The sequence below is a fragment of the Elephas maximus genome, chromosome 23, assembly GCF_024166365.1.
Source record: "Elephas maximus indicus isolate mEleMax1 chromosome 23, mEleMax1 primary haplotype, whole genome shotgun sequence".
Lineage (NCBI taxonomy): Eukaryota > Metazoa > Chordata > Mammalia > Proboscidea > Elephantidae > Elephas > Elephas maximus.
In genome coordinates this window covers 29,570,616-29,597,540 of record NC_064841.1, presented here as the reverse complement: position 1 = coordinate 29,597,540, position 26,925 = coordinate 29,570,616, and the positions used below count along the sequence as shown (strand labels likewise).

Sequence of the window (26,925 nt, the reverse complement as noted above, 5' to 3'; positions counted from 1 at the left end):
TGTATTTTATAACTCAAAAAAAAAAAAAAAACTAGGCTGTGCTCAATTAAAAAGCAAAACAAACCAAACAAAAAATAGCTCAAAGGGTTGAAGCAGCAAGAAATGGACATGTTTTATAATAGATGTTAATGTTCCCTGACAATCCAGGCTATATGACCACGGAAAACCTCGTTAGTGTTTAATCTTGCAGAAACCATCTGTCATCAAACAAAGAAACTAAAACCTTTTTGCCAAGTCCTGAAAGATTTTGGTAAGCTGACAAAAATACAAGCTTTTCTTCGTAAACATCTTTTAATATATTCAATAAACCAATCCACATGAAAATACTGAACAAAAATAAAATTTTAAGCAAAATACAAATTCTAAAGGACATGAAAAAAGCTGAATGGGAGAAATGGAAAAATTGTCAATATTCATGTTGCTATTACTGCCACTAGCCTATCTCCTTTAGTATGAGATCTGTAAGAAAATTCCAATTTAATCATATTCAAATATGTATTAGTTGTATCCTCAGGTTTCTCGTCATATGCGTAATGAAAAAATAATAAAATACATTGAAACCTCTTCAATTTTAGGAGAACCTTGTTGTGAAGAATAGGGCTAGGACCATTAGAACACACTTGCCCTTTCGTGTTGCAAAGTGAGCCACACATTTTGGTTTACATAACCAGAGTCTTACCATCAAAAGTATTCTCTGACTTAAAAAAACAATTTCTTTGGTAATACCTGATGACATTTCAGATCAGATCAGAGTCTATAAAAGCTTTTTAAAAAAATAAAATAATACTTCAAGATGTAGAGATAAAATTCTTAAGGAATCGTCATGGAAACATGTGGTTTCCTTCCTATTTCTGTTCATGTCAAAAAGCAGGCTATCTTCATGCACTGTCTGGAGGTCCAAGAAATTCCATTTCTACAGCAGCTTTTGGCCCTTGGGATGAGCCACTCTTCTTCTTTCGGAATTCTGCTGCAATTTCTTCAAAGGACTTTCCTTTGGTTTCTGGAACTTTAAAGAATATAAGTAAGGTAAAGACTAGCACCACTCCAGCGAAGAGGAAAAACACATAAGGTCCAAAGAAGCCCTGGAAAGAACAAACACAGAGTTCCAATTAGCTGGTGTTTGACCCCACCTTCTGTTGAGTAAATTTGTACATTAGGCTTCTTACCTCAATGTAGGGGAAACACAGACCTATGATGAAATTGCAGGCCCAGTTACCGAATGAGGCTAATGCTAAAGCAGCAGGACGTGGTCCTTGACCAAAAAACTCAGCCACCATGAACCAGGGGATTGGGCCTGGACCAATTTCAAAGAAACTGACAAAGAGGAAGATGGCTGTCATGCTCATGTAACTCATCCAAGTCAACTTATTCTGAAGGGGGGGAAAAAAAAGGAAAGGTGGAGCTGAGGTAATTGACGGATTCTTCATTTAGCTAAGTACTCTCCCACTGAATTGAGCTCTCTTCCTGATTTGTTTATGTTCTGAGTCACACTTAAATCTTTTGAGCTTCCTTATAGCAGTCTTCTGGATTAGGACTTTATGTGACCCTTAGTCATTCTTTTCCTGTGAAAGAGGCAAGGCAAGAGTCCAGTGACCTTTGCTGTTGTTCATACCAGGATTGCTGGACAGTATCACCATCCTGTGAAGTAGTGGACGAGGACCCTGGGCTCTGGAAAGTTTCAGGTACTTACCCAAAGTCACACAGGCAGCAAGTGGCAGAGTTGGTTGGGGTTGACCCCAGAGCCTTTGCACTAACTATGCTGCTACACTACCTCCCTGAGTAACAGTCACAATTTACATGCTAATCTGCAGTCTTCAAACCCAAGAAACTAGTTGTTTCCCTTTTCTCGATATTTCTCCTTTTTATTATATGCTGTTCCCCTGGCTTCATTTAATTAGTCAATTTCTAATGTTTTTGACATAGGAAGCACTTAAACTTGAAACACAAAGGTGCTATCATATGGTAACCAAAAATCTCAGTGCAGACACCAAACTCACCAGTAACACGAGTCCCACCGACATGAAGATGGCACAGAAAAACATCCCAGTCATTCCAATTAGAAATAGAGAGCGTCTCCCTGCCTTCTCCACAAGGAATACCTAGGGAAATTAAAAAATATATATTTTCTCAGTTTTATGGGTCACCAAATATTGACTCTACACTTAAGTAGTTTTTACTTCCAAAGAGTTCATTTTAATTCATACAGCTGGAAGAAGGCAGTTCCATTATTCCATTTTATAGATGGGGAACTGAAGGAATGACTCTTGCCCAAAGTGGCAGAGCTAGCTAGTCTCAGTGAACAGAGGTAATCAATAAACGCCAGCTTAATTGAAGCACATTGATTTGATTAGGCCGTCTAGAGACAGAACCACAGCTTTCCAACCCTCTAGGATTACCATTTTGGGCACAAAGCTCAGAGACTTTGTGTATCTTGGATCTCTCATAATCGATTTCCTATACAATTAAAACGTGAAGGTTCTGCACAAAAAAACTACATTAATTTCTCTTCTGATAATCATCCTAAGTTATAATTACAAAGGTTTGTTCACTACAGACACCTGTCGGAGTAAAATCATTCAGTACCAACCATTTCCATCCAATCTTCTTACTGTTAATAAAGTCAAGTCATGACCACTCACTTGAGCCCACATTAATTGCTGAGGAGGAAGTGAAAGGTTATCTTCTACTGACTCACGAGTGTAGAAGAAAATATGATATGGGGAACATTATTCAGCATGCCATTGGGAAAGTTACTTTCTTTTCCCAAACTCGTAAAACACAGATTGATTATGTTCCTACCAAACTGGTGAACCATCAGTATATTATCAGCGTATATTTCTATTTGCATACATTTATTTGAAAGGATACATGGAATCTGATACCATTGATTAACTTTAGGAAGGGAACTGGGTGACTGAGGGACTGTCATTTTTATACTTTTCAAAAATTTGTATAATTAAAAATTTAAATGTCATCTGGGTGGTTAATTAGAGGGCTGATTAGAACTGATTTTTTTTTCATTGTCACTCCCTTGCTCAAAAACTCTCACAGAATAAAAGGATGAACTCTAAAGAGATATATTTAAAACAATCAAGATGGTTGTAAATAAAACAATTCCTCCCCCTCCACTGGGGCTGGAGGGACAAGGCAAAAATGAAACTATGCAGAAGTTTCCCATTTAGGATTTCTTAGAATTTGAGTTCTCCAACCTTGACGACTTGATGCTTTACGTATCAAATCCTACTGAATCTTGTTAAACACATAGTGTTTTAATAATAGTCTCTATGCCAGAAAAATACGTTCAACAGGTGGTAGGATTTGCAAAAAAATATTATGGCAGGAGACAAAAGGATGTGATGCAAATAGTCGCTTGCATTCCATCCCAGTAATAGGCCTTCATTGATTTAGAGTGGCCTTTACGCACTTTCTCCAAAGGCTTGCTTACAGAACCATTGGGCTTCATTGTTATCTGTTCTTCCTCCTCTTTCCAAGGTCCAGCACTGTTTAATGTGGTCTGGACAAACCTGCCTTTTGATCTAGGTATCCAGGCTGTAATTTATTGACCAACCTAAGGTAATAGTTAAAAGTCTATGTTCAGAGAATGAAAAACAAGTGACTAAAGATTATTGTGATAAAAAAAAAGTTAAAAGCACATGCTTTCTGACTATCCTGAATTCAAAGTAAAAAATAAGTCCAATTACCCTCATTTTAGAGTGAATTACATTAGTTGGGAATTTTTTTTGTTTTTGTTGTTTATTTTAATGCTTATATATTATTACATAAAACATTATTGTTGTCAAGACATTGAATCATCCATTACATAAGGAATTTGGTCTTAAGAAGAATATATGATTTTTCCCACTTGTGAGAACAAAAGATAGCATTTCAAGTTCTATACCACTTCTAGCTCCATCCTCTTATAACGTCACACATAATCCTTTAAGTGCCTTTTGAGTTACCTGAGCTCTGTCCATTGGCTGAACTTTGTAGGGATTTGCTAAGTCTGTTAAGTTTTACTTAGAGGCTTAGCTGTCTACTAGAGAGGACCTTGCTTATTTTCCCTGGGTTATTTCAGTAAAAACCCCATTAAATTAAATTAAAAAAAAAAAAGTTTCTCCCAAGACATCACAATAAGATAAGAAATTGAATTGTGGAAGGAGAGGAACCTAGGTAGAAAAGCCAATATGAACAGAAATGACAAGCTGTTGACTAATCCCAAGGGGCTTAAGTCTGAAGTGAAGAAGGAACTCAGGGCTTTATACAGGAGAAAGTTCTCTGTGCCCCAAAGTGAGTTATCAATTCAAAATGAATGACTAAATGGCATCCTAGCAGATGAGGGAAATCAGTTGACCCACTTTCTCAGTTATGCCTAATCTCAATACAATTGCTGGCTTATTCACAGACAGGGCTCTTCCAATTGATTCCACATACCCAGAGCACGTGGGCAAGAAGTCATCGATCACTCTTTCGATCACAAGTTTTTTTCCCCTGTTCCTGGACTGAAGAACAAGTGGAATGTTTATACACGGTATTTACTTACAGAGAGAGCAGTGAAAACCGTGTTGACAACACCAACTCCAATGGTTGCGTAAACAGGTTGTCTGATTCCAGCTGACTGAAAAATGCTGGTTGAGTAGTAAAAGATCTGAAAAGTGAAAACGGGTTTGCTTTAATCAAGGAACTTAAAACTGGTGGCTTTAGAGCAAGAAATGTTTTAGATTATTTATTTTTAGTTGTTCCTATGGAACCATGGTCCTTCTTGTTGTTATTGTTAGGTGCCGTCGAGTCAGTTCCAACTCATAGCAACCCCATGCACAACAGAGTGAAACACCGCCTGGTCCTGTGCCATTCTCACAATTGTTGCTATGCTTGGCCCCATTGTTTCAGCCACTATGTCAATCCATCTCGTTGAAGGTCTTCTTTTTCACTGACCCTCTGTTTTACCAAGCATGATGTCGTTCTCCAGGGACTAATCCCTTCTGATAACATGCCCAAAGTATGTGAGACGTACTCTCGCCATCCTTGCTTCTAAGGAGCATTCTGGCTGTACTTCCTCCAAAACAGATTTGTTTGTTCTTTTGGCAGTCCATGGTATATTCAATATTCTTTCCCAACACCACAATTCAAATGTATCAATTCTTCTTCAGTCTTCCTTATTCATTTTCCAGCTTTTGTATGCACATGAGACGATTGAAAACATCATGGATTGAGTTAGGTGCACCTTAGTCCTCAAGGTGACATCTTTGCTTTTCAACACTTTAAAGAGGTCTTTTGCAGCAGATTTACCCAGAGCAATGTGCCTTTTGATTTCTTGACTGCTGCTTGCATGGGTGTTGATTGTGGATCCAAGTAAAATGAAATCTTTGACAACCTCAATCTTTTCTCCGTTTATCATGATGTTGCTTATTGGTCCACTTGTGAGGATTTTTGTGTTTGGGTTATGTTGAGGTGTAATCCATACTGAAGGCTGTGGTCTTTGATCTTCCTCAGCAAGTGCCTCAGGTCCTTTTCACTTTCAGCAAGCTAGGTTGTGCCATCTGTATAAGGCAGGTTGTCTTCCTTTAGTCCTGATGCCCCATTCTTCTTCATATAGTCCAGCTTTTCGGTTTTTTTTGCTCAGCATACAGATTAATCAGTATGGTGAAAAGATACAACCCTGATGCACACCCCTCCTGACTTTAAACCATGCCGTATCCCCTTGCTCTGTTCGAACAACTCTCTCTTGATCCATGTACAGATTCCTGATCAGCACAACTAAGTGTTCTGGAATTCCCATTCTCTGCAATGTTGCCCATAATTTGCAATGATCCACACAGTCGAATGCCTTTGCATAGTCAATAAAACACAGGTAAACATATTTCTGATATTCTCTGCTTTCAGCCAGGGTCTATCTGACATCAGCAATGATATCCCTGGTTCCACATCCTCTTCAAAATCTGGCTTGAATTTTTGGCAGTTACCTGCTGATATACTGCTGCAGCCGCTATTGAATGATCTTCAGCAAAATTTTCCTTGCATGTGATATTAATGATATTGTTCGATAATTTCTGCATTCAGTTGGATCACCTTTCTTGGGAATAAGGCATAAATATGGATCTCTTCCGGCTGGTTGGCCAGGTAGCTGTCTTCCAAATTTCTTGGCTTAGATGAGTAAGCACTTCCAGTGCTGTGTACCCTTGTTGAAACATCTCAGTTGGTATTGTGTCAATTCTCAGAGCATTGTTTTTCACCAAAGCCTTCAGTGCAGCTTGGACTTCTTCCTTTAGTACTGTTGGTTCCTGATCATATGTTTGAACGTTGACCAATTCTTTTTGGTATAGTGAATCTGTGTATTCCTTCCATCTTCTTTTGGTGCTTCCTGCATTGTTTAATATGTCCCCATAGAATTCTTAAGTATTGTAACTCGAGGCTTGAGTTTTTTCTTCGGTTCTTTTAGCTTAAGAAATGCTGAGTGTGTTCTTCCCTTTTGGTTTTCTATCTTCAGGTCTTTGCATCATAATACTTTACTTTGTCTTCTCGAACCTCCCTTTGAAATCTGTTCAGCTCTTTTACTTTATCATTTTTTTCTTTTGCTTTAGCTACTTGACATTCAAGAGCAAGTTTCAGAGCCTCTTCTGAAATCCATTTAGATCTTTTCTTTCTCTCCTGCCTTTTTAATGACCTCTTGCTTTCTTCATGTATGATGTCCTTGATGTCATTCCACAACTTGTCTGGTCTTTGGTCATTAGTGTTCAACACGTCAAATCTGTTCTTGAGATGGTCTCTAAATTCTGGTGGGATATACTCAAGGTCGTACTTTGGCTTTCGTGGACTTATTCTAATTTTCTTCAGCTTCAACTTGAACTTGCATATGAATAATTGATGGTTTGATCTGATGTCAGCCCCTGGCCTTGTTCTGACTGATGATATGGTCCTTATAACTTCCTATTTTATCCATCCTCTCCCACAGTCTTTCTTTAATGTTTAATAGTGTCTGATTGCTTTAAAGTCCTCCTTAGATTTAGTTGAAAACTGTGCTACTACATTTTCTTTATTTTTAAATTCATTTTCACTTTTTGTGAAATTACAACATACCTGCAAAAATGTACACATATATCCTAAGTTTACAGCTTAGTTAACTTTAACAAACTGAATGCAGCAGCCAGATCAAGAAATAGATAATTTCCAGTCCTCCAGAAACTCCCTACATGCTTCACCACCCATCATCTTAAGGAAACCACTTTTCCAGCTTCTAACTCCATAAATAAATATTGCCTAGTCTTGTACTTTATATAAATGGAACCACACATTAGTATTATTTTGTGTCTGGCTTCTTTAGTTCAACATTATCTTTGTGAGAATCACCCATGTTTTTTGTGTATCTGTAGAGTGTTCATTATCTCTGCTATATATACTTTATTGTGTTGAATATACCACAATTTATTTACCCATTTTACTGTTAATGGGAATTTAGGTAGCTACCATTTGGGGAGATTATAAATAGTGTTGCTACAAACATTCTAATACAATTATTTTGGTGAAATACATACACATTTATACCTAGGAATAGAATTGCTAGGCCACAGTGTATGTGTTGGTAGATATTACCACATAGTTTTCCAAGAAGTTATGTCAGTTTTACACTCTCACCAGTGTATGTAAGAATTCTGGTTATTGTTGCATTTAATCCAAAAATTTCCACTATTCTCAGTGGAAAACTGGTTCACAGCTTCCCCAATAACCTTTTCTTATTTACTTATATTTAGGTCATTCTGTCATTGTGTCATCCTCTGTCATCCCTCCCCCACACGCCATGTCCTGTTCCTGGCACTGTTTCTTGCAGATAGTTCTGATGTAGGAGGACCGTATATACTATGTTCAGTGAGTAGTGGTTACAACACACTGCACACATTTTTAGATTGCCCAACAACCTACAATTTAACATTGCCCAGATACCTAAGTCAGGCTTTGGGTTGGAAGCTGAAGCAGACAGGTTAAGAGAGATTATCATGACACTGTATATATAGGCAGGTCTGAGACAGGCTACCAATCTCTAAGCCCCCAAGTTATACAGAATATTAGATAAAAATAAACACTAAGAGGAGACAGCACAGCACAGCACAGCAGTATTTGGCTCACAGAGTGAGATTCAGATCTCCTTTTAGTTCAATGCATAGGAATTACTTTGCTTTCCCCAAGTCTCTTCCTATCTGTAAGTCACCCCCAAATTGTCCTTAGTTTGTGGACCCAGGATAGGCCCAGTAAACTATAGCAGAAACCCAATGTACATTTTCAACAGCAATGAAAAGGGATAAGTGATTTTCTTTACCTAGTTTCTTAAAAAATGCTTACATTTTTCCTGTAGAAGGTAGTTGCCAGCAGCTACCATGTTGATCTGTATAACGCAGGCATTTCAATTCATAACTAAATATTTGACTACTTTGAAACTCATTATGTTTTTCAATTATGTCTTATCTATTCTCACTCACCATTATCATGTCATTTTATACTACTGTAGATTTTGTGTGCTGTCCCCCCAAATAGAATGAAAATTTCTTGGATGATAAGAAGCTGGGCTTTGTACCTGGCTATGTATACCTCCTTTAAGTAGATAAAGGGAGTCATGGAATCACTTTTATCCAGGCTATCAGAAATTCTAAATTTGATACTCAGCTCTAGAAGTGCCTCATAATTAGGTTTTTTGGTATAACAATTCTCCTTTTCCCCTCTTTTGTATTTATTATGACTTTTGCCTTCTTACCTTTATCTTAATGCATTTATAATACCATTGATTACAGAGAGTTTAGAATTCAGTTGAGGCAAAAGAAAATTAATACTAACTCAACATGCATTTTTTTTTTGTAGTAAGACACATGGTGTCAACATTTTAAAATGTCTTTTAGCTATTTAAACTTATACCCTCCTCCCTGTCTACTTTAATTTCACTTTGCTCTTAAGAGTTAGGGAGTATTCCTAAACTTACCCCGTTGATTCCAGAAAATTGCTGGGCCATGTGTAGCATCAGTGCTACTAGAATGGGTTGTCGATAGCTAGAACTGGTGAAGAGCTGAATTATGGAGACTTTCTGCTCGTTTGATGCTTCTTCCTTTTCTTTTCTTATCTCAATCATGTCTTTGGTGACATCATCACATCCTCTGAGTTTTTTCAAGCCTGTCCCCGAAAATGGTCAGGTTTATTTTATTTTATTTTTTGATTGTTCTCTAAGTGAAAGTTTACAATTCAAGTCAGATTCTCATACAAAAACTTATATACACATTGTTATGTGACCCTAGTTGATCTCCCTGCAATGTGACTGCACACTCCTTTTCTCCATCCTATATTTCCAGTGTTCAAAAACGGCCAGGTTTAATCAGCTTGGGTCAAAACAAAAATAAATTTATGTTTATTATGTCAATGAAAGAGCCACAATTTTGCATGCCTCTTTTTATTACTCCATAGCATGTGTTTTTAAATTATTTTTTGTTAAATACTGATGTTTTATTAAAAGAAGAAGCAGAACATTTGGCCTCATTCCATGACAAAGAAAACTATGATCCTTATAATCAAAGAAGCATAATGCTGAAAGGGTCTTTAAGGAGCTTCTGATTGAGTCCAATACCCTCCATATGGGTTTCTGGTTTGGGTTGGAATGAATACTTATCGGTGCAAAATGGTATGCACAATCATATTAAAGTGATTTTGTGCACTCTTCTTACATGCAGTCAGTGGCTTCATTTGGAAGGCATGGGTACCCATCTTACAAGCAACCACTCATGCACACTCTTTTGTATTAGTTGGTAATTCCAAAACAATAAGAAGAAAGAAAAACAACACACAGCCTTACTTTTCTTTGCTCTGACTTCCTTTTCCAACTTAATGTAAAGGTATCTGGGACTTTCTGGACAGAAGAAGAGCAGCAGAGACTGGAGGATGGCTCTACCAGCAGACAGACCAAGCATTATGTGCCACAGGTCAGCATTGCCCAAGATAAAGTCCAGGCCAAGAATCTGAAAAGGCAGGTAGGAAGCATATCAAATGCCAATACTCTGAGGCTGCCTTCTCCAGCAACTTGTTGAAGAAGCACATTGGCCGTTTGTAATTCCTAACAACTTCGGTTCAAGTATTCACAAAATAGAAACTTTTACTAGTGTAGTTCATCTTAACTAAATTTGGGGTACTTGTTTTACAAAGAATTCACCTAGGTTTGTTTTCATGAACTCTAATGGGATATTTAAGATAGGAATCAACCAAACTTTCAAGAACACATTTGATATTTAAAGCAACATACAACTGTAGTCTCCAAGTAACCAGATGGAATAATATTGTATTAAAATCATGACTAACTTTTGCTTATAAACTCTTTCTTAGATAAAGAGAGTAGGATTTATACATAGAATAATTACTGCGATGAGAACCAGGCTTGCCACAGACTACCCTCTGAATAGCCCTTATAAGTAGGGTTCCAAGCACTTCTCCTGAGATCGGAGGATAAAAGGGAAGGATAGAGCCAGGCTGCAAGACCTCATTCCAACTGAACAAGAGCTATTGTGGTAATCACTTATGTATTAGATTTCCAGGTAAGATGTCAAAAGAAATTATTGATGAATGCCCAAAATTTGAGATTTCCTACTCCTTGAAATCCAAATGGAATAGTTTAATTCTAGAAATAGCTCTGGAAGTTCAAGTCACGTTGGAGGCTTGCCAGGTCACCTCCAGTGCCAAGTCTACCAAACCTCCACACGGAAAGTGAGGACTGATAATATTTTAGTGTTGAGCTTATAAGCCTGTGCTCTATACCACCTCTACCACCATTGGTGGGGTTTCCTCTTTCCTTTGTGGTAGTCTACAGTAAAGTCAGGCAGTCGCAGAGGGAGAGGGTGGGTGAAGTTGAGGATGGGGAGTTGTTACCTGACTAACAAGAATACCCAGGACGATGGCCAGCTGGTGAAGAGCACCCAGAGCGCCCCTGAGCGTGGTTGGAGCAATCTCACCAACGTACATTGGAACCAGACCTGAAATTAGCCCTGTAAGAAGGCAAGAACTTGAAAGTTAAAACACGGCAAGGGCTATTCCAGTAGCAATTATTTAGTATAAGTACAATTAATGTTCTGAGTAAGAGGCCCCTTCTGAATCCATTGAAAGGAAGAGCTCTTGTCTTCAGCCATAGACACAGTTTATGCAAAGAATATTTCTTGATAAGACCCCAAATGAAGTTGAAGTTGGAAATATGAATAGAAAACAGTGGTTAGTCATGTATTTGGCAATTCCTCATAACATTGTTTTGCTTAGTTAAAAATTTATGTTACTACTATTTAGTTTGGAGCCCTGGTGGTACAGCGGTTAAGAGCTACAGCTGCTAACCAAAAGGTCGGCAGTTCAAATCCACCAGCTGCTCCTTGGAAACCCTATGGTGCAGTTCTACTCTGTCCTACAGTGTTGCCATGAATTGGAATCGACTCAACGGTAACAGGTTTTATTATTTAGTTTAGATCGTCATGCCTTAGATGGTCTTCAGAAAAGAGACGGAAGAATGCTTTCACAATATTCTTAATCTAGATTCATGGGATTAAAGGGAATTAGAACATATCTAGGCCCACTTTTTTACTTGATAGAAGTGGAAAATGACTTGCCCAAGATCACAGAGCATTAGAAATAGAAATACAAGACCTAACTAAGTTTCCATAATGTGGAGGTGCCTCAAGATCTCTGTTGGGGTGATGGTGGGTGTGTAGAGAGGTAGGAAGAGGTTAAGAAACTCAGCGACCCTGGAGACCTCTTTCCCCAATCACTCTAACCAGCGTACCCCAACTTCTTTATTCTTTCCAAATATTGGGTTTTAGAAGAGATTTTATTCATAGAAAGACTTTTGCCATCTAAAAAAATTTTTTTTTGAAAAGCAGTAGGCCATTCTGCCTTCTGTAGCTTTCTTAAATGCAGATCATTATAATCACTTGGTAATGGTGGAGTACCCAGCCTTTTCCTGATTGCATAAAAAGGTCAGAGACAATCAGTAAGGTAAGGCTGAATTCAATATTTAGCATTTTCTTAAAAATTTAAAAGTAAGATTTATCAGAAGCGTGTAACATTTTTTCTCTTAAAGAAACTGCCTATCAATTGGGATGGATGATATCTGAGTAGAAGATTCTTTTGGAAACTGTTTTCAATGTTTTTTTTAACACTTCAAATCGTTCTTAATATTTCAGATGAACGTTTACACCATTGGCATCTGTGTTTCTGCTGAATCTTACATGTAACTCTACTGAATCTTACATGTAGCTCTAATGTGTCACATGTTGATCTTAAAAAAGAAAGAATAAAACATATTTATTTGGCTCTACTCTAGGCTGTGCTATCTTTGTGTAAAGCCCACTAATATATATCAAGATCACAATAATGTAGATAAGCTTAAAGATTTGAAGTTACATAGATTGAAATCATATTCTACTTACTATAGTTTTTAGCAATTTTAATGTTCAGAATAGGACCAGGCATAATTTTAAAAGATGGTCGGAGGGTACAAGCAACATGGCTATGGTAGTGATTGGTTGCTCACAATATATAGCATTTTCAATTTTGCCAAAAATATTTTGTGATTTTTTTTTTTTTATACTTCATCAAAAAAAAAAAAAAAAATGGATAGAGGGAGGCAGGGCCAAGATGGCAGAATAGACAGATGCTTCTGGTGAGCCGTCTTAATCAGTTTCCATGTATTTGCTTTTTTTCCTTGTTCTTCCTGTTATTAATTTCTACTTTGATGGTGTTGCGATAGAAAAGATGCTTTGTATTATCTCAGTGTTTTGGATCTTGTTGAGGGTTGCTTTATGGCCTTAGATGTGGTGCATTCTGGAGAATGTTACATGTGAGTTGGAAAAGAACGTGTACTTTGCAGCTGTTGGGTGGAGTGTTCTATATACGTCTATGTGGTCAAGTTGGTTGATTGTGGCCTTTGGCTCTTCTGTATCTTTATCGAGTTTCTTTCTAGATGTTCTGCCCTTTACCAAGAGTGGTGTGTTGAAGTCTTCTACTGTTATTGTGGAACTATCAATTTCTCTTTTCAGTGCAGTTAGAGTTTGTTTTATGTATTTTGGAGCCCTGTCATTGGGTGTGTAACAAAGACCCCCCAAAATAAGTGAAATGATTATATTTATAACAAGCTAGGAGCCCTGAAAATCAGAGGTGAAGTTAGAAAAGGGACTAAGCAGCGGGGGAGGAAGAGATGGTTCAGAAGCCAAGAGGAGTTACCAGATCTGAATTGCCAGAAGCCCTCAGGCACTATTCTCGAGTGGCTGTGGCGGGCTGGTACAAGTGTTCAGCTGCAGTTTCCTCAGGAAGCAGCAGCCAGCTGCACAGCCTACTCACACCTCTGGAGCCGGGGAGGAACGGCACTCTCGCCAAAAGCTAAGCACTTGCATATATTTTACTGCGTCCCCCACGCCCTAGCTGTCTTCAGTGGCTGTTGATTTCCCTGAGCCTGAGATAGGTTCTGTTGAGCACCTAGAGCCATTCTCCTGGCCTTGGAGAAGGAATAAATTCACAATCTGGGGAAAAGATAATTTGCCAGCTCCACTAATACGGGGAGCTCAGGACAGAAGCAGCTCCTATCCACACATAAACGGTCCGAGGACTTTGAGTACCTTTCCTCCCTGCATGGACCTGTGTCAGCCTATTTCAGGAGAACAGGCCTTTGTTAGCAGACTCCAACTGTTTAGGCTTTGTGGTGGAGAGGTGGGTGTTTGATGTTTGACATCACTTTGCCTGTTAAACAGGGTCCTCACCCACCCACATCAGAGGCCTAAGGACTGGTGGCTCCACTCAAGCCACCCAGCCACCCACGACAGGCGTCCAAGGATAACTGGTACCTCCCAGTCCTTACAACCAAAAACATTGGGTGCCTATGGTCCATCTGCAGAACCCATCCACCTGCATGCTCTAGGGAACAGGGATGCACTTTCCTCAGAGACACTCGGGGGTCAGTTCTCAACCTCCTGCCTTGTTCAGAGCGTGACCCCCTGCTGCAATCAGATACCAGTACCTACACCAATCACCCCTGCCCCTCTCAGACTGTAGGACAGAGCCCGTACCACACACTTGATGGGTAGCTACCTGGACACCTAGGCTGCATCCATACAAGAAAAGTGAATGGATTTTTAGACTGATATACCTGATAACAGCTCTAGCTATCTGGTGACAGGATGTGAGAGTGCCAAAGGCAAAAATAATCGAGCTAGCGCACTCAAGTGACCCATTTGGGCATATCAAAACAAAACAAAGCAAGAAGCTAGGATACATTATGCAAACATAAAATAAACTAATACAATAACTTATAGATGGCTTGGAGACAACAGTCAATATCAAATCACATAAAGAAACAGACCATGATTGCTTCAACAAGCTCTGAAAACAAAGAATTAAGGGATCTTCTAGAAGAAAGTGCCTTCCTAGAATTACCGCATGCAAAACATTAATACAAAAGATTAATAAACAGAACCCATCAAGACATCAGGAAGGAAATGAGGCAATATGCAGAACAAACCAAGGAACACACAGATAAAGCAGTTGAAGAAATTAAAAAGGTTATTCAGGAACCTAATGTAAAATTTAATAAGCTGGAAGAATCCATAGAGAGACTGCAATCAGAACTTCAGAAGATTAGCAATAAAATTACAGAATTAGACAACTCAGTAGAAAGTCAGAGGAGCGGAATTGAGGAAGTGGAAGGCAGAATTGGTAAGCTTGAAGATAAAGCACTTGGCACCAATAAATTTGAAGAAAAATCAGATAAAAGAATTTTGAAAAATGAAGAAAACTTAAGAATCATGTGAGACTCTGTCAAGAGAAATACCCTACAAGTGATTGCAGTACCAGAACGGGGGGGGGGGGTAAAAGAAAATACAGAGAGAATTGTTGAAGATTTGTTGGCAAAAAACCTCCCTGATATCATGAAAGATAAGAAGATATCTATCCAAAATGCTCATTGAACTCCACATAAGGTAGATCTTAAATGAAAGTCACCAAGACATATTATAATCAAACTTGGCAAAATCAAAGATAAAGAATTTAAAGAGCAGCTAGGGATAAATGAAAAGTTACCTACAAAGGAGAGTCAATAAGAATAAGCTCGGACTACTCAGCAGAAGCCATGCAGGCAAGAAGGCAATAGAATGACTTATATAAAGCATTGAAGGAAAAAAATTGCCAACCAAGAATCATATATCCAGCAACTCTCTCTCAAATATAAAGGTGGAATTAGGCCATTTCCAGATAAACAGAAGTTTACAGAATTTGTAAAAACCAAACCAAAACTACAAGAAATACTAAAGTGAGTTCTTTGGTTAGAAAATCAATAATATCAGGTATCAACCCAAGACTAGTACACTGGGTAGAGCAATCAGATGTCAACCCAGACAGAGAAATCACAAGAATAAAGATTTAAAAAAAAAGCTCAAAACAGGGAAACAGCGATGTCATTATGTAAAAGAAGACAACAGTAAAACAATAAAGAGGGACTAAGAAATGTAGTCATAGATCTTTCAAAAGGAGAGGAAGACAAGGTGATACAAAGAAATAAAAGCTATGTTTAAATTTTGAAAAATAGGGGTAAATAATAAGGTAAGCACAAAGTAGACAAACTATCCTACACATCAAAATAAAATACCAGAAAAAAATAGAGACTCAGCAGAAACAAAATCAACAATGAATAAGAGCACAAAAAATTAAGTGGGAAAAAGAAACTGTCAACAACACGCAAAAAAGACATTGAAATGATAGCACTAAATTCATACCTATCCATAATTACGCTGAATGTAAATGGACTAAATGCAGCAATAAAGAGACAGAGAGTGGCAGAATGGGTTAAAAAACATGATCCATCTATATGCTGCCTACAAGAGACACGCCTAAGACTTAGAGACACAAACTAAAATTCAAAGGATGGAAAAATTATATTAAGCAAACAACAATCAAAAAAGAGCAGGAGTGGCAATATTAATTTCTGACAAAATAGACTTTAAAGTTAAATCTACCACAAAGGATAAGGAAGGACACTATATAATGATTAAAGGGACAATATACCAGGAGGATATAATCATATTACATATTTATCCACCCAATGAGAGGGCTGCAAGATACATAAAACAAACTCTAATAGCATTGAAAAGTGAGATAGACAGCTCCACAATAATAGTAGGAGACTTCAACACACCACTTTCGGTGAAGGACAGGACATCCAGAAAGAAGCTCAATAAAGACACGGAAGATCTAAATGTCATAATCAATCAACGTGACCTTATAGACGTATACAGAACACTCCACCCAACAGCAGTCAAGTATACTTTCTTTTCTAGTGGACATGGAACATTCTCTAGAACAGACTACATAGTAGGTCATAAAGCAAGCCTTAGCAGAATCCAAAACACTGAAATATTACAAAGCATCTTATCTGACCATAAGGCCATAAAAGTAGAAATCAATAACATAACATAAAAAGCAGGGAACGATCATTAGCCATTAGAGAAATGCAAATTAAAACTACGATGAGATTCCATTTCACACCAACTAGACTGGCATTAATCCAAAAAACACAAAATAATAAATGTTGGAGAGGCTGCGGAGAGATTGGAACTCTCATACACTGCTGGTGGGATTGTAAAATGGTACAACCACTTTGGAAATCCATCTGGCGTTATCTTAAACACTTAGAAATAGAACTACCATACAACCCAGAAATCCCACTCCTCGGAATATACCCTAGAGAAACAAGAGCCTTCACACAAACAGATATATGCACACCCATGTTTATTGCAGCTCTGTTTACAATAGCAAAAAGCTGGAAGCAACCAAGGTGTCCGTCAACGGATGAATGGGTAAATAAATTGTGGTATATTCACACAATGGAATACTACGCATCGAGAAAGAACAGTGACGAATCTCTGAAACATTTCATAACATGGAGGAATCTGGAAGGCATTATGCTGAGCGAAATGAGTCAGTTGCAAAAGGACAAATATTGTATAAGACCACTATTATAAGATCTTGAGAAATAGAGAAAACAGAGAAGAACACATACTTTTGTGGTTACAAAGGGGGGAGGGAGGGAGGGAGGGAGAGGGGTTTTTATTGATCAATTAGTAGATAAGAACTGCTTTGGGTGAAGGGAAAGACAACACTCAATACAAGGAAGCTCAGTCTAATTGGACTGGACTAAAAGCAAAGAGGTTGCCGGGATAAAATGAAAGCTTCAAAGGTCAGCGGAGCAGGGGCTGGGGTCTGGGGAACATGGTTTGAGGGGACTTCAAAGTCAATGGGCAAAACAATTCTATTATGAAAACATTCTGCATCCTACTTTGAAATGTGGCGTCTGGGGTCCTAAATGCCAACAAGTGGCCATCTAAGATACATCAATTGGTCTCAACCCACCTGGAGCAAAGGCAAAGGAAGAACACCAAGGTCACACGACAACTAAGGACCCAAGAGACAGAAAGGGCCACATGAACCAGAGACCTACATTATCCTGAGACCAGAAGAACTAGTTGGTGCCCAGCCACAATCGATGTCTGCCCTGTCAGGGAGCACAACAGACAACTCCTGAGGGAGCAGGAGACCAATGGGATACAGACCCCAAATTCTCATAAAAAGACCATACTTAATGGTATGACTGCGACTAGAGGAATCCCGGAGGCAATGCTCCCCAGACCTTCTGATGGCACAGGACAGGAACCATCCCCGAAGACAACTCATCAGGCATGAAAAGGACTGGTCAGCTGGGGGGGGGGGAAGGGAGGAGAGAGATGCTAATGAAGAGTGAGCTAATTAAATCAGGTGGACACTGTAGAGTGTGTTGGCAACTCTTGACTGGAGGGGGGATGGGAAGATAGAGAGAGAGGGAAGACAGCAAAATTGGCACGAAACGAGAGACTGAAAGGGCTGACTCAATAGGGGGACAGCAAGTGGGAGAAGGGAGTAAGATGTATGTAAACTTACATGTGACAGACTGATTGGAATGGTAAATGTTCACTTGAAGCTTAATAAAAATTAATTAAAAAAAAAAAAGCAGGGAAAAGAAATCAAACGCTTGGAAACTGAACAATACCCTGCTCAAAAAAGACTGGGTTATAGAAGATATTAAGGATGGAATAAGGAAATTCATAGAATGCAATGAGAATGAAAACATTTCCTATCAGAACCTTTGGGACACAGCGAAAGCAATGCTCAGAGATCAATTTATATCAATAAATACACACATACAAAAAGAAGAAAGGACTAAAATAAAAAAATTATCCCTACAACTTGAACAAATAGAGAGGAAGAAAAGAAACCCTCAAGCACCAGAAGAAAGCAAATAATAAAAATTAGAGCAGAATTAAATGAAATAGAAAACAGAAAAACAGTTGAAAGAATTAACAAGACCAAAAGCTGGTTCTTTGAAAAAATTAACAAAATTGACAAACCATTGGCCAAACTAACAAAAGAAAAACAGGAGAGGAAGCAAATAACCCAAATGAGAAATGAGATGGACAATATTACAACAGACACAACTGAAATTAAAAGAATCATATCAGATTACTATATAAAATTGTACTCTAACAAATTTGAAAACCTAGAAGAAATGGGTGAATTCCTAGAAACACACTACCTACCTAAACTAACAGAAACAGAGGTAGAACAACTAAATAGGCCAATTACAAAAGATGAGATTGAAAGGTGGGTGGGTAAAGGTAATCAAAAAACTCCCAACAAAAAAAAGTCCTGACCCGGACGGCTTCACTGCAGAGTTCTACCAAACCTTCAGAGAAGTTAACACCACTACTACTAAAGAAAGGTATTTCAGAGCACAGAAAAGGGTGGCATACCCCTAAACTCATTCTATGAAGCCAGCATATCCATGATACCAAAACCACGTAAAAACACCACAAAAAAAGAAAGTTACAGACCTATATCCCTCATGAACCTAGATGCAAAAATCCTCAACAAAATTCTAGCCAATAGAACTCAACAACGTATCAAAAAATAATTCACCACGACCAAGTGGGATTCATACCAGGTATGCAGAGATAGTTCAACATTAGAAAAACAATTAATGTAATCCATCATATAAATAAAACAAGACAAGAATGACAGGATTTTATTAACTGATGCAGAAAAAGCATTTGACAAAGTTCAATGTCCATTCATGATAAAAACTCTCAGCAAAATAGAAATAGAAGGAAAATTCCTCAACATAATAAAGGGCATTTATACAAAGCAATTTTTTTTTTTTTTTTAAATAGCCATTCTAAATGGAGACAGCCTGAAAGCATTCCCCTTGAGACTGGGAACCAGATAAGGATGCCCTTTTTGACCTCTCTTATTCAACTTTGTGCTGGAGGTCCTAGCCAGAGGAATTAGGCTAGATAAAGAAATAAAGGGCATCCAGATTGGTAAGGAAGAAGTAAGAGTATCTTTATTTGCAGATGACATGAGCTTATACACAGAAAACTACTGAAACTAAGAGTTCAGCAGAGCATCGGGATACAAGATAAACATACAGAAGTCAGTTGGATTCCTCTACACCAACAAAGAGAACATTGAAGGCGAAATCACCAAATCAATAGCATTTACAGTAGCCTCCAAGAAGGTAAAATACTTAGGAGTAAATTTTACCAGAGATGTAAAAGACCTATACAAAGAAAACTACAGTACACTTCTGCAAGAAATCAAGAGACCTACATAAGTGGAAAAACATACCTTGCTCATGGATAAGAAGACTTAACATTGTAAAAATGTCTATTCTACCAAAAGCAATCTATAGATACAATGCAATTCTGATCCAAATTCCAATGACATTTTTTAATGAGATGGACAAACAAAACACCAAGTTCATAAGGAAGGGAAAGAGGCCCCGGATAATAAAGCATTACTGACAAAGAAGAACAAAGTGGGAGGCCTCACTCTACCTGATTTTAGAACCTATTATACTGCCACAGTAGTCAAAACAGCCTGGTACTGGTACAACAACGGACACATAGACCAATGGAACAGAATTGAGAATCCAGACATAAATCCATCCACATATAAGCAGCTGATATTTGACAAAAGCCCAGAGTCAGTTAAATGGGGAAAAGACAGTCTGTTTAGCAAATGGTGCTGGCATAACTGGATATCCATCTGCAAAAAAATGAAACAAGAACGATACCTCACACCATGCACAAAAATGAATGCAAAATGGATCAAAGACCTAAATATAAAATCTAAAATGATAAAGATCATGGAAGAAAAAATAGGGACAATGCTAGGAGCCCTAATACACAGCATAAACAGTATACAAAACATTACTAACAATGCAGAAGAGAAACTAGATAAGCTCCTGAAAATCAAACATCTATGCTCATCCAAAGATTTCACCAAAAGAGTAAAAAGATTACCTACAGACTGGGAAAAAGTTTTTAGCTATGACATTTCTGATCAGCACCTGATCTCTAAAATCTACATGATACTGCAAAAACTCGACTACAAAAAGACAAATAATCTAATTAAAAAGTGGGCAAAGGATATGAACTGGCTCTTCACTAAAGAAGGCATTCAGGTAGCTAAGGAAACGTTCACAATCATTAGCCGTTAGTGAAATGCAAATCAAAACTACAATGAAATTCCATCTCACCCCTACAGGGCTGGCGTTAATCCAAAAGACACAAAATAATAAATGTTGGAGAGGCTGTGGAGAGATTGGAACACTTATACACTGCTGGTGGGAATGTAAAACGGTACAACCACTTTGGAAATCGTTTTGCTGCTTCCTTAAAAAGCTAGAAATAGAACTACCATACGATCCAGCAATCCCACTCCTTGGAATATATCCTAGAGAAATAAGAGCCTTTACATGAACAGATATATGCACACCCATGTTCATTGCAGCACTGTATACAATAGCAAAAAGATGGAAGCAACCAAGGTGCCCATCAATGGATGAATGGATAAATAAATTATGGTATATTCACACAATGGAATACTAGGCATCGATAAAGAACAGTGATGAATCTGTGAAACATTTCATAACATGGAGGTATCTGGAAGGCTTTATACTTAGTGAAATTAGTCAGTTGTGGAAGGACAAATATTGTGTAAGGCCACTCTTATAAGAACTCGAGAAATAGTTTAAAAAGAAAAGAAAATATTATTTGATGGTTATGAGATGGGGAGGGCGGGAGGGAGGGAGAGGGATATTTACTAATTAGATAGTAGATAAGAACTATTTTAGGTGAAGGGAAAGACAACAACACAGTACAGGAGAGGTCAGCACAGTTGGACTAAACAAGAAGCAAAGAAGTTTCCTGAATAAGCTGAATGCTTTGAAGGCCAGTGTAGCAGGGGCGGGGGTTTGGGGACCATGGTTTCGGGGAACATCTAAGTCAATTGGCATAATAAAATGTATTAAGAAAACATTCTGCATCCCACTTTGGAGAGTGGCATATGGGGTCTTAAACGCTAGGAAGCAGCCATCTAAGATGCATCAATTGGTCTCAACCTACCTGGAGCAAAGGAGAATGAAGAACACCAAAGACACAGGGTAATTATGACCCCAAGAGACAGAACGGGCCACATAAACCACAGACTATATCAGCCTGAGACCAGAAGAACTAGATGGTACCTGGCTAAAACTGACGACTGCCGTGACAGGGTACGCAAGAGAGATCCCCTGAGGGAGCAGGAGAGCAGTGGGATGCAGACTCCAAATTCACGTAAAAAGACCAGACTTAATGGCCTGTCTGAGACTAGAAGGGCCCCTGTGGTCATGGTCCCTGGACCTTCTCTTAGCCCAAGACAGGAACCATTCCCAAAACCAACTCTTCAGACAGGGATTGGACTGGACAATGGGATAGAAAATGATACTGGTGAAGAATGAGCTTCTTGGATCAAGTAGACACATGAGGCTATGTTGGCATCTCCTGTCTGGATAGGAGATGAGAGGGCAGAGGGGGTCAGAAGGTGGCCAAATGGACACGAAAAGAGAGAGTGGAGGGAAGGAGTATGCTGTCTCATTAGGGGGAAAGCAATTAGGAGTATATTTTTTAGCAAGGTGTATATAAATTTTTGTATGAGAGACTGACTTGACTTGTAAACTTTCACTTAAAGCACAATTTTAAAAAAATAGAAAAGAAAGAAGAATGATCTGGAACTCTCTGATAGGTGCTATTATCTGTACTTTACAGAAGAAGAAACCGAGGTTCAGAGTTAATTAATGTATCTCAGGCCAGACAGAAAGAGAAAGTATCAGAAATTTATTCTTCAGAATCCAAAGTCCTTCCTACTGTTTGTGTTGACTCTTCACCTTGATAAGGATACCCTGACCTTCAGTTATTTGTATTGACATTGAAAATAATGAAAAGAGACATTTAATTAAGCTATTAATTAACTTGCAGATATTTTAGTCTTTGCCTTCAACTGATCATTGAAGACACATGGAATAATAGTCTTCTTAGTCTTCTCTAGATAAAAATGTTACAAATATTTTACACACAATTTTGTGCAATCGTCTCCCCCCTCCCTTACCCCAGACACCCATACACATACCTAAAACCAGAAATCACATTTATTTTGGTAATTAAGACTGCAGAACATAGTGAAGGGGGATGGAGAGGGACACGCGTGTCACATGGATATTAGTGGTTTGAAAGGCAGCTACAATTTGGGTTAAACTACTGAAAACCTCAGCCCAGAGCCATCAGAATCAAGGCTTCACTGGCAATGGGCAGTTAAAGATTTGGCAATTTCTTTTAGAAATTTAGTAATCCTCCCGTTGCTCAGAATTCTGCTGATTAGTTGCCTTGGGAAGTTTGAAAAGTGTTTCCAAGAACTAGTGATTGTGGCTATTCAGGTGTGGAGTTCATGGATGGGCATTCTTTCTCCACTCAGAACTCCCGAGGGTTGTTGTCTACCAGCTGCTTCAGCCCGAGTCCCTGTCCTGTGCCACTGCCACTGTACCACCTCTAGAATCAGCTGGGTCTAGGAAAAGTGGTCTGACAGGTGGGCCAGGGGGTCAAGGTCTTGCTAGATAGGAGAGACAGAAACAAAAGTAGGGAGGTAGGCTATAGGGGCAAAGTTAGGGGTTCTGGGTGTGGCAGCCCTCTGCACAACAAGGGTAATAGTAACAACTACCATTTCTTGGCTGCTTACTGTATGTCAGATTCTATGCTGAACACTTTATATTTAATAGATGAAGAAACTGAGAGTCAGAGTTAAATAATTTGAGATCATAAAACTAGATATGACGCCATTGCCATGGACAAGAACATAGCATCGCAATTCCCAGTTATTAGCCCCAAACTTCCCTCACTCAGGATTTTGACTATACGCTATTGCCCTCAGTTTTTGTGATACCATCTTAGGCTCAAAATATTCCCTGCATGTTACCACATCTGCTTGTAGCATAAGTTTTAGACAAAGGTTGTCTGCGTGTACGTGTAAGACTTACCACAGTAGAATCCTGATATGGCTCTTCCTGAAATCACAAAAACATGAGATGGTCCCAGCTTTGAACACCCCATCAACAGGGCTCCAGTCAATGACAGACTGTTTGCTACCAACATAGCTTTGATTCTGAAATTTTAAAAAGCAAGGATTATAAATTCAGCACCAAAACTTGAAAAAAGTATTTGCTTTCAGAGCATGCTGAGATTTTTTTCTACCTGTGAGAGACTATTTTCATTTCGCTGTAAAAGCCAGATAAACCTGTTGCTGTTGAGTTGATTCCAACTCATATTGACCCTATAGGGCAGAGCAGAACTACCTCATAGGGTTTCCAAGGAGCGGCTGGTGGATTTGAACTGCCAGCCTTTTGGTTAGCACTTGAGCTCTTAACTACTGTGCCACCAGGGTTCCAAAAACGAGCTTGGGGATCTTAAACCAAGATCGTTATTTTGTCTTATCTGTGAACTGAAGCATTAACAATAAGTAATATTTAATGATGAAAGAATCTGGTTTCAATCAGATGACTGATTTTATGATCAGTGGTGATGAATAGTTTAATGCTTAGATATTTTTACAAACAGTTTACTAATTTAGCTATCATCAAGCAATTATTCTTTAAAGCTACAAATTGCTTTAAAGAATAATTGCTTGGTGATGCTGAACTGAACCAAACCCATTGCTGTCGAGTCAATTCCAATTCATAGTTACCATAGGACAAAGTAGAACTGCCCCATAGGGTTTCCCAGATTGGTGGATTCGAAGTGAGTGCTGACTTTTGGTTAGCTGTAGCTCTTAACCACTGTTCACCAGGGCTCTCGCCTGATGATAAACCAAACCAAACCCACTGCCATCGAGTCGATTGCAACTCATAGTGACCCTATAGGACAGAGAGAACTGCCCAATAGAGTTTCCAAGGAGCGCCTGGTGGATTCAAACTACCCACCCTTTGGTTCAGACGTAGCACTTAACCACTACGCCACCAGGGTTTCCTGCTTGGTTATAGCTAAACTCAATTCTGTAGTTGTAATCTGTGATACTTTATTTCTTTGTCTTAAATGGCACAGCTTTTTAGTTGTTGCAGATAATAAGGGGAACTTTCAAAGTTAAATTTCCTTTTGAATGAATTATTTGTAAGTAAATTAAACATTCTTTTACTTTTAAGTCTTATCATAGGGAATTATAAATTATTCTTATTTTAACATTGTATGCCAGCATACTTCCAGAATCTATGAAGTGATGTCAACCAATATGAACTATGTAATAAAGTTGACAATAGTAACAAAAGCATCATCTTCAAAATTAATAATATGAAAATGACAAAATGTGCAGATATTTGATACTTTTAGCCCTAATAAATGGTAAGTGAGGCACACAAAACCCTTCTTCAAAGTTGAGTCGACGATTATAAGGCCAATAAAGGAACCTGAGGGAACATGTGTGGAAATGGTTGTGCCATGAAGCAATGTAAACAGCTACTTATGCTCTATTTCAATGTTTCAAACTTTGATAGGTTTTTTCTAAGCAAGTATTTTTTTTTAGCATTTTTTTATTAACTTTTATTAAGCTTCAAGTGAACGTTTACAAATCCAATCAGTCTGTCACATATAAGTTTACATACATCTTACTCCGTACTCCCACTTGCTCTCCCCCTATTGAGTCAGCCCTTTCAGTCTCTCGTTTCGTGACAATTTTGCCAGCTTCTCTCTCTCTCTATCCTCCCATCCCCCCTCCAGACAAGAGATGCCAACACAATCTCCAGTGTCTACCTGATATAACTAGCTCACTCTTCATCAGCATCTCTCTCCCACCCACTGACCAGTCCCTTTCATGTCTGATGAGTTGTCTTCGGGGATGGTTCCTGTCCTGTGCCAACAGAAGGTCTGGGGACCATGGCTGCCGGGATTCCTCTAGTCTCAGTCATACCATTAAGTATGGTCTTTTTATAAGAATTTGGGGTCTGCATCCCACTGATCTCCTGCTCCCTCAGGAGTTCTCTGTTGTGCTCCCTGTCAGGGCAGTCATCGATTATGGCCGGGCACCAACTAGTTCTTCTGGTCTCAGGATGATGTAGGTCTCTGGTTCATGTGGCCCCTTCTGTCTCTTGGGTTCTTAGTTGTCGTGTGGCCTTGGTGTTCTTCATTTTCCTTTGCTCCAGGTGGGTTGAGACCAATTGATGCATCTTAGATGGCCGCTTGTTAGCATTTAAGACCCCAGACGCCACATTTCAAAGTGGGATGCAGAATGTTTTCATAATAGAATTATTTTGCCAATTGTCTAAGCAAGTATTTTTAACACCAAGCGGATTTTTTCCTGGAGAATAAAACTTTGTAATCTCATACTGCAATGACTGCCCAACAACCATGTGGTCCACTAAATAAAGAACCCTCAAGATGCCTATTTCCTAATCCTCAGACCCTGGGAATATGTTGCCTTATATTCAAAGGGACATTATAGATGTGATTAAGTTAAGGGTCTTGAGATGGGGAAATGTTCCTGGATTATCCAGGTGGGCCCAATGATGTAATCACAAGTGACTCTATCAGAAGGAGGCACAGGGAGATATTACAGAAGAGAAGGCAATGAGATATCAGGTTCAGAGACTGGTGTGGTGTGCTTCAAAGACGCAGGAAGAGGCCACAAGCCAAGGAATCCAGATGGCCACTAGAAGCTGGAAAGGGACAGATTCTCCCCTTAGAACCTCAGGAGGAACCAGCCCACCTGACACTTTGACTTTTGCCCAGTGACATTGGTTTTAGACTTCTAACCTCCAAAAGTATAAGAAAACAAATTTGTGTTGTTTTAAGCCACTACGTTTGTGGTGATTTGTTAAAGAGCGACAGGAAAGTAATACAAACCATTTATTTCAAATGAATTGTAAGCCATTATTAACTACTTAAAAGCAGGGGAAACAGAGTGATTTAGAAACCGGTCAGCCCCAGAGCTACCGATTAGAAAAAGACGGAGAGGTGCTTAGATACTGCTAAGTCTTTTTTTCTCTACAGAAGACCAGAGGGCAAGCAAATTCTATAATTTACCTACAAAGTTGGTACCAGCTAGTCAACAGTCTATTCTATCGGCTGGAGGTGGGGGGTAGGGGTTAAAACTCTTAAAAGAAGTAACCTGAAAGGACTTCTGATGCCAGATTGCCCTAAAGCTCCCCATCCTCACCACCAAATAGTGGATGCTGGCATACTTTGCACAACTTAAAGGACTTTTAGCTTCTGCTCAGATGTGAGAAATGGCTGAGAATGAATAATCTATACCAGAAAAAAACCAGTTGCCGTCAAGTTAACTCCGACTCCTGGCAACTCCATGTGTTTCAAAGCAGAGCTGTGCTCCACAGGGTTTTCAGTGGTTGTAAGCATGGTGGTGCAGTGGTTAAGAGCTCAGGCTGCCAACCAAAAGATCAGCTGTTTGAACCCACCAGCTGCTCTTTGAAAACCCTATGGGGCAGTTCTACTCGGTCCTATAGGGCCATTAAGAGTCAGAATTGAATAGACAGCA

The 26,925-nt window shown here is 38.8% G+C and overlaps 1 protein-coding gene across 1 annotated transcript in view; it reads right to left on the bottom strand.

Annotated features, from left to right (window-relative positions):
- Positions 1-878: 878 nt before the first annotated feature.
- The window catches only part of SLC2A2 (solute carrier family 2 member 2), a 38,974-nt gene continuing 12,927 nt past the window's right edge, over positions 879-26,925 (bottom strand). The window contains exons 4-11 of the mRNA XM_049867726.1: positions 23,426-23,550; positions 10,888-11,003; positions 9,824-9,986; positions 8,963-9,150; positions 4,541-4,645; positions 1,998-2,099; positions 1,167-1,370; positions 879-1,082 (exon numbers count right to left, since the gene is read on the bottom strand). Of these exons, the coding sequence (XP_049723683.1) occupies positions 879-1,082; positions 1,167-1,370; positions 1,998-2,099; positions 4,541-4,645; positions 8,963-9,150; positions 9,824-9,986; positions 10,888-11,003; positions 23,426-23,550 (1,207 nt within the window). The remainder of the gene's footprint in view (positions 1,083-1,166; positions 1,371-1,997; positions 2,100-4,540; positions 4,646-8,962; positions 9,151-9,823; positions 9,987-10,887; positions 11,004-23,425; positions 23,551-26,925) is intronic.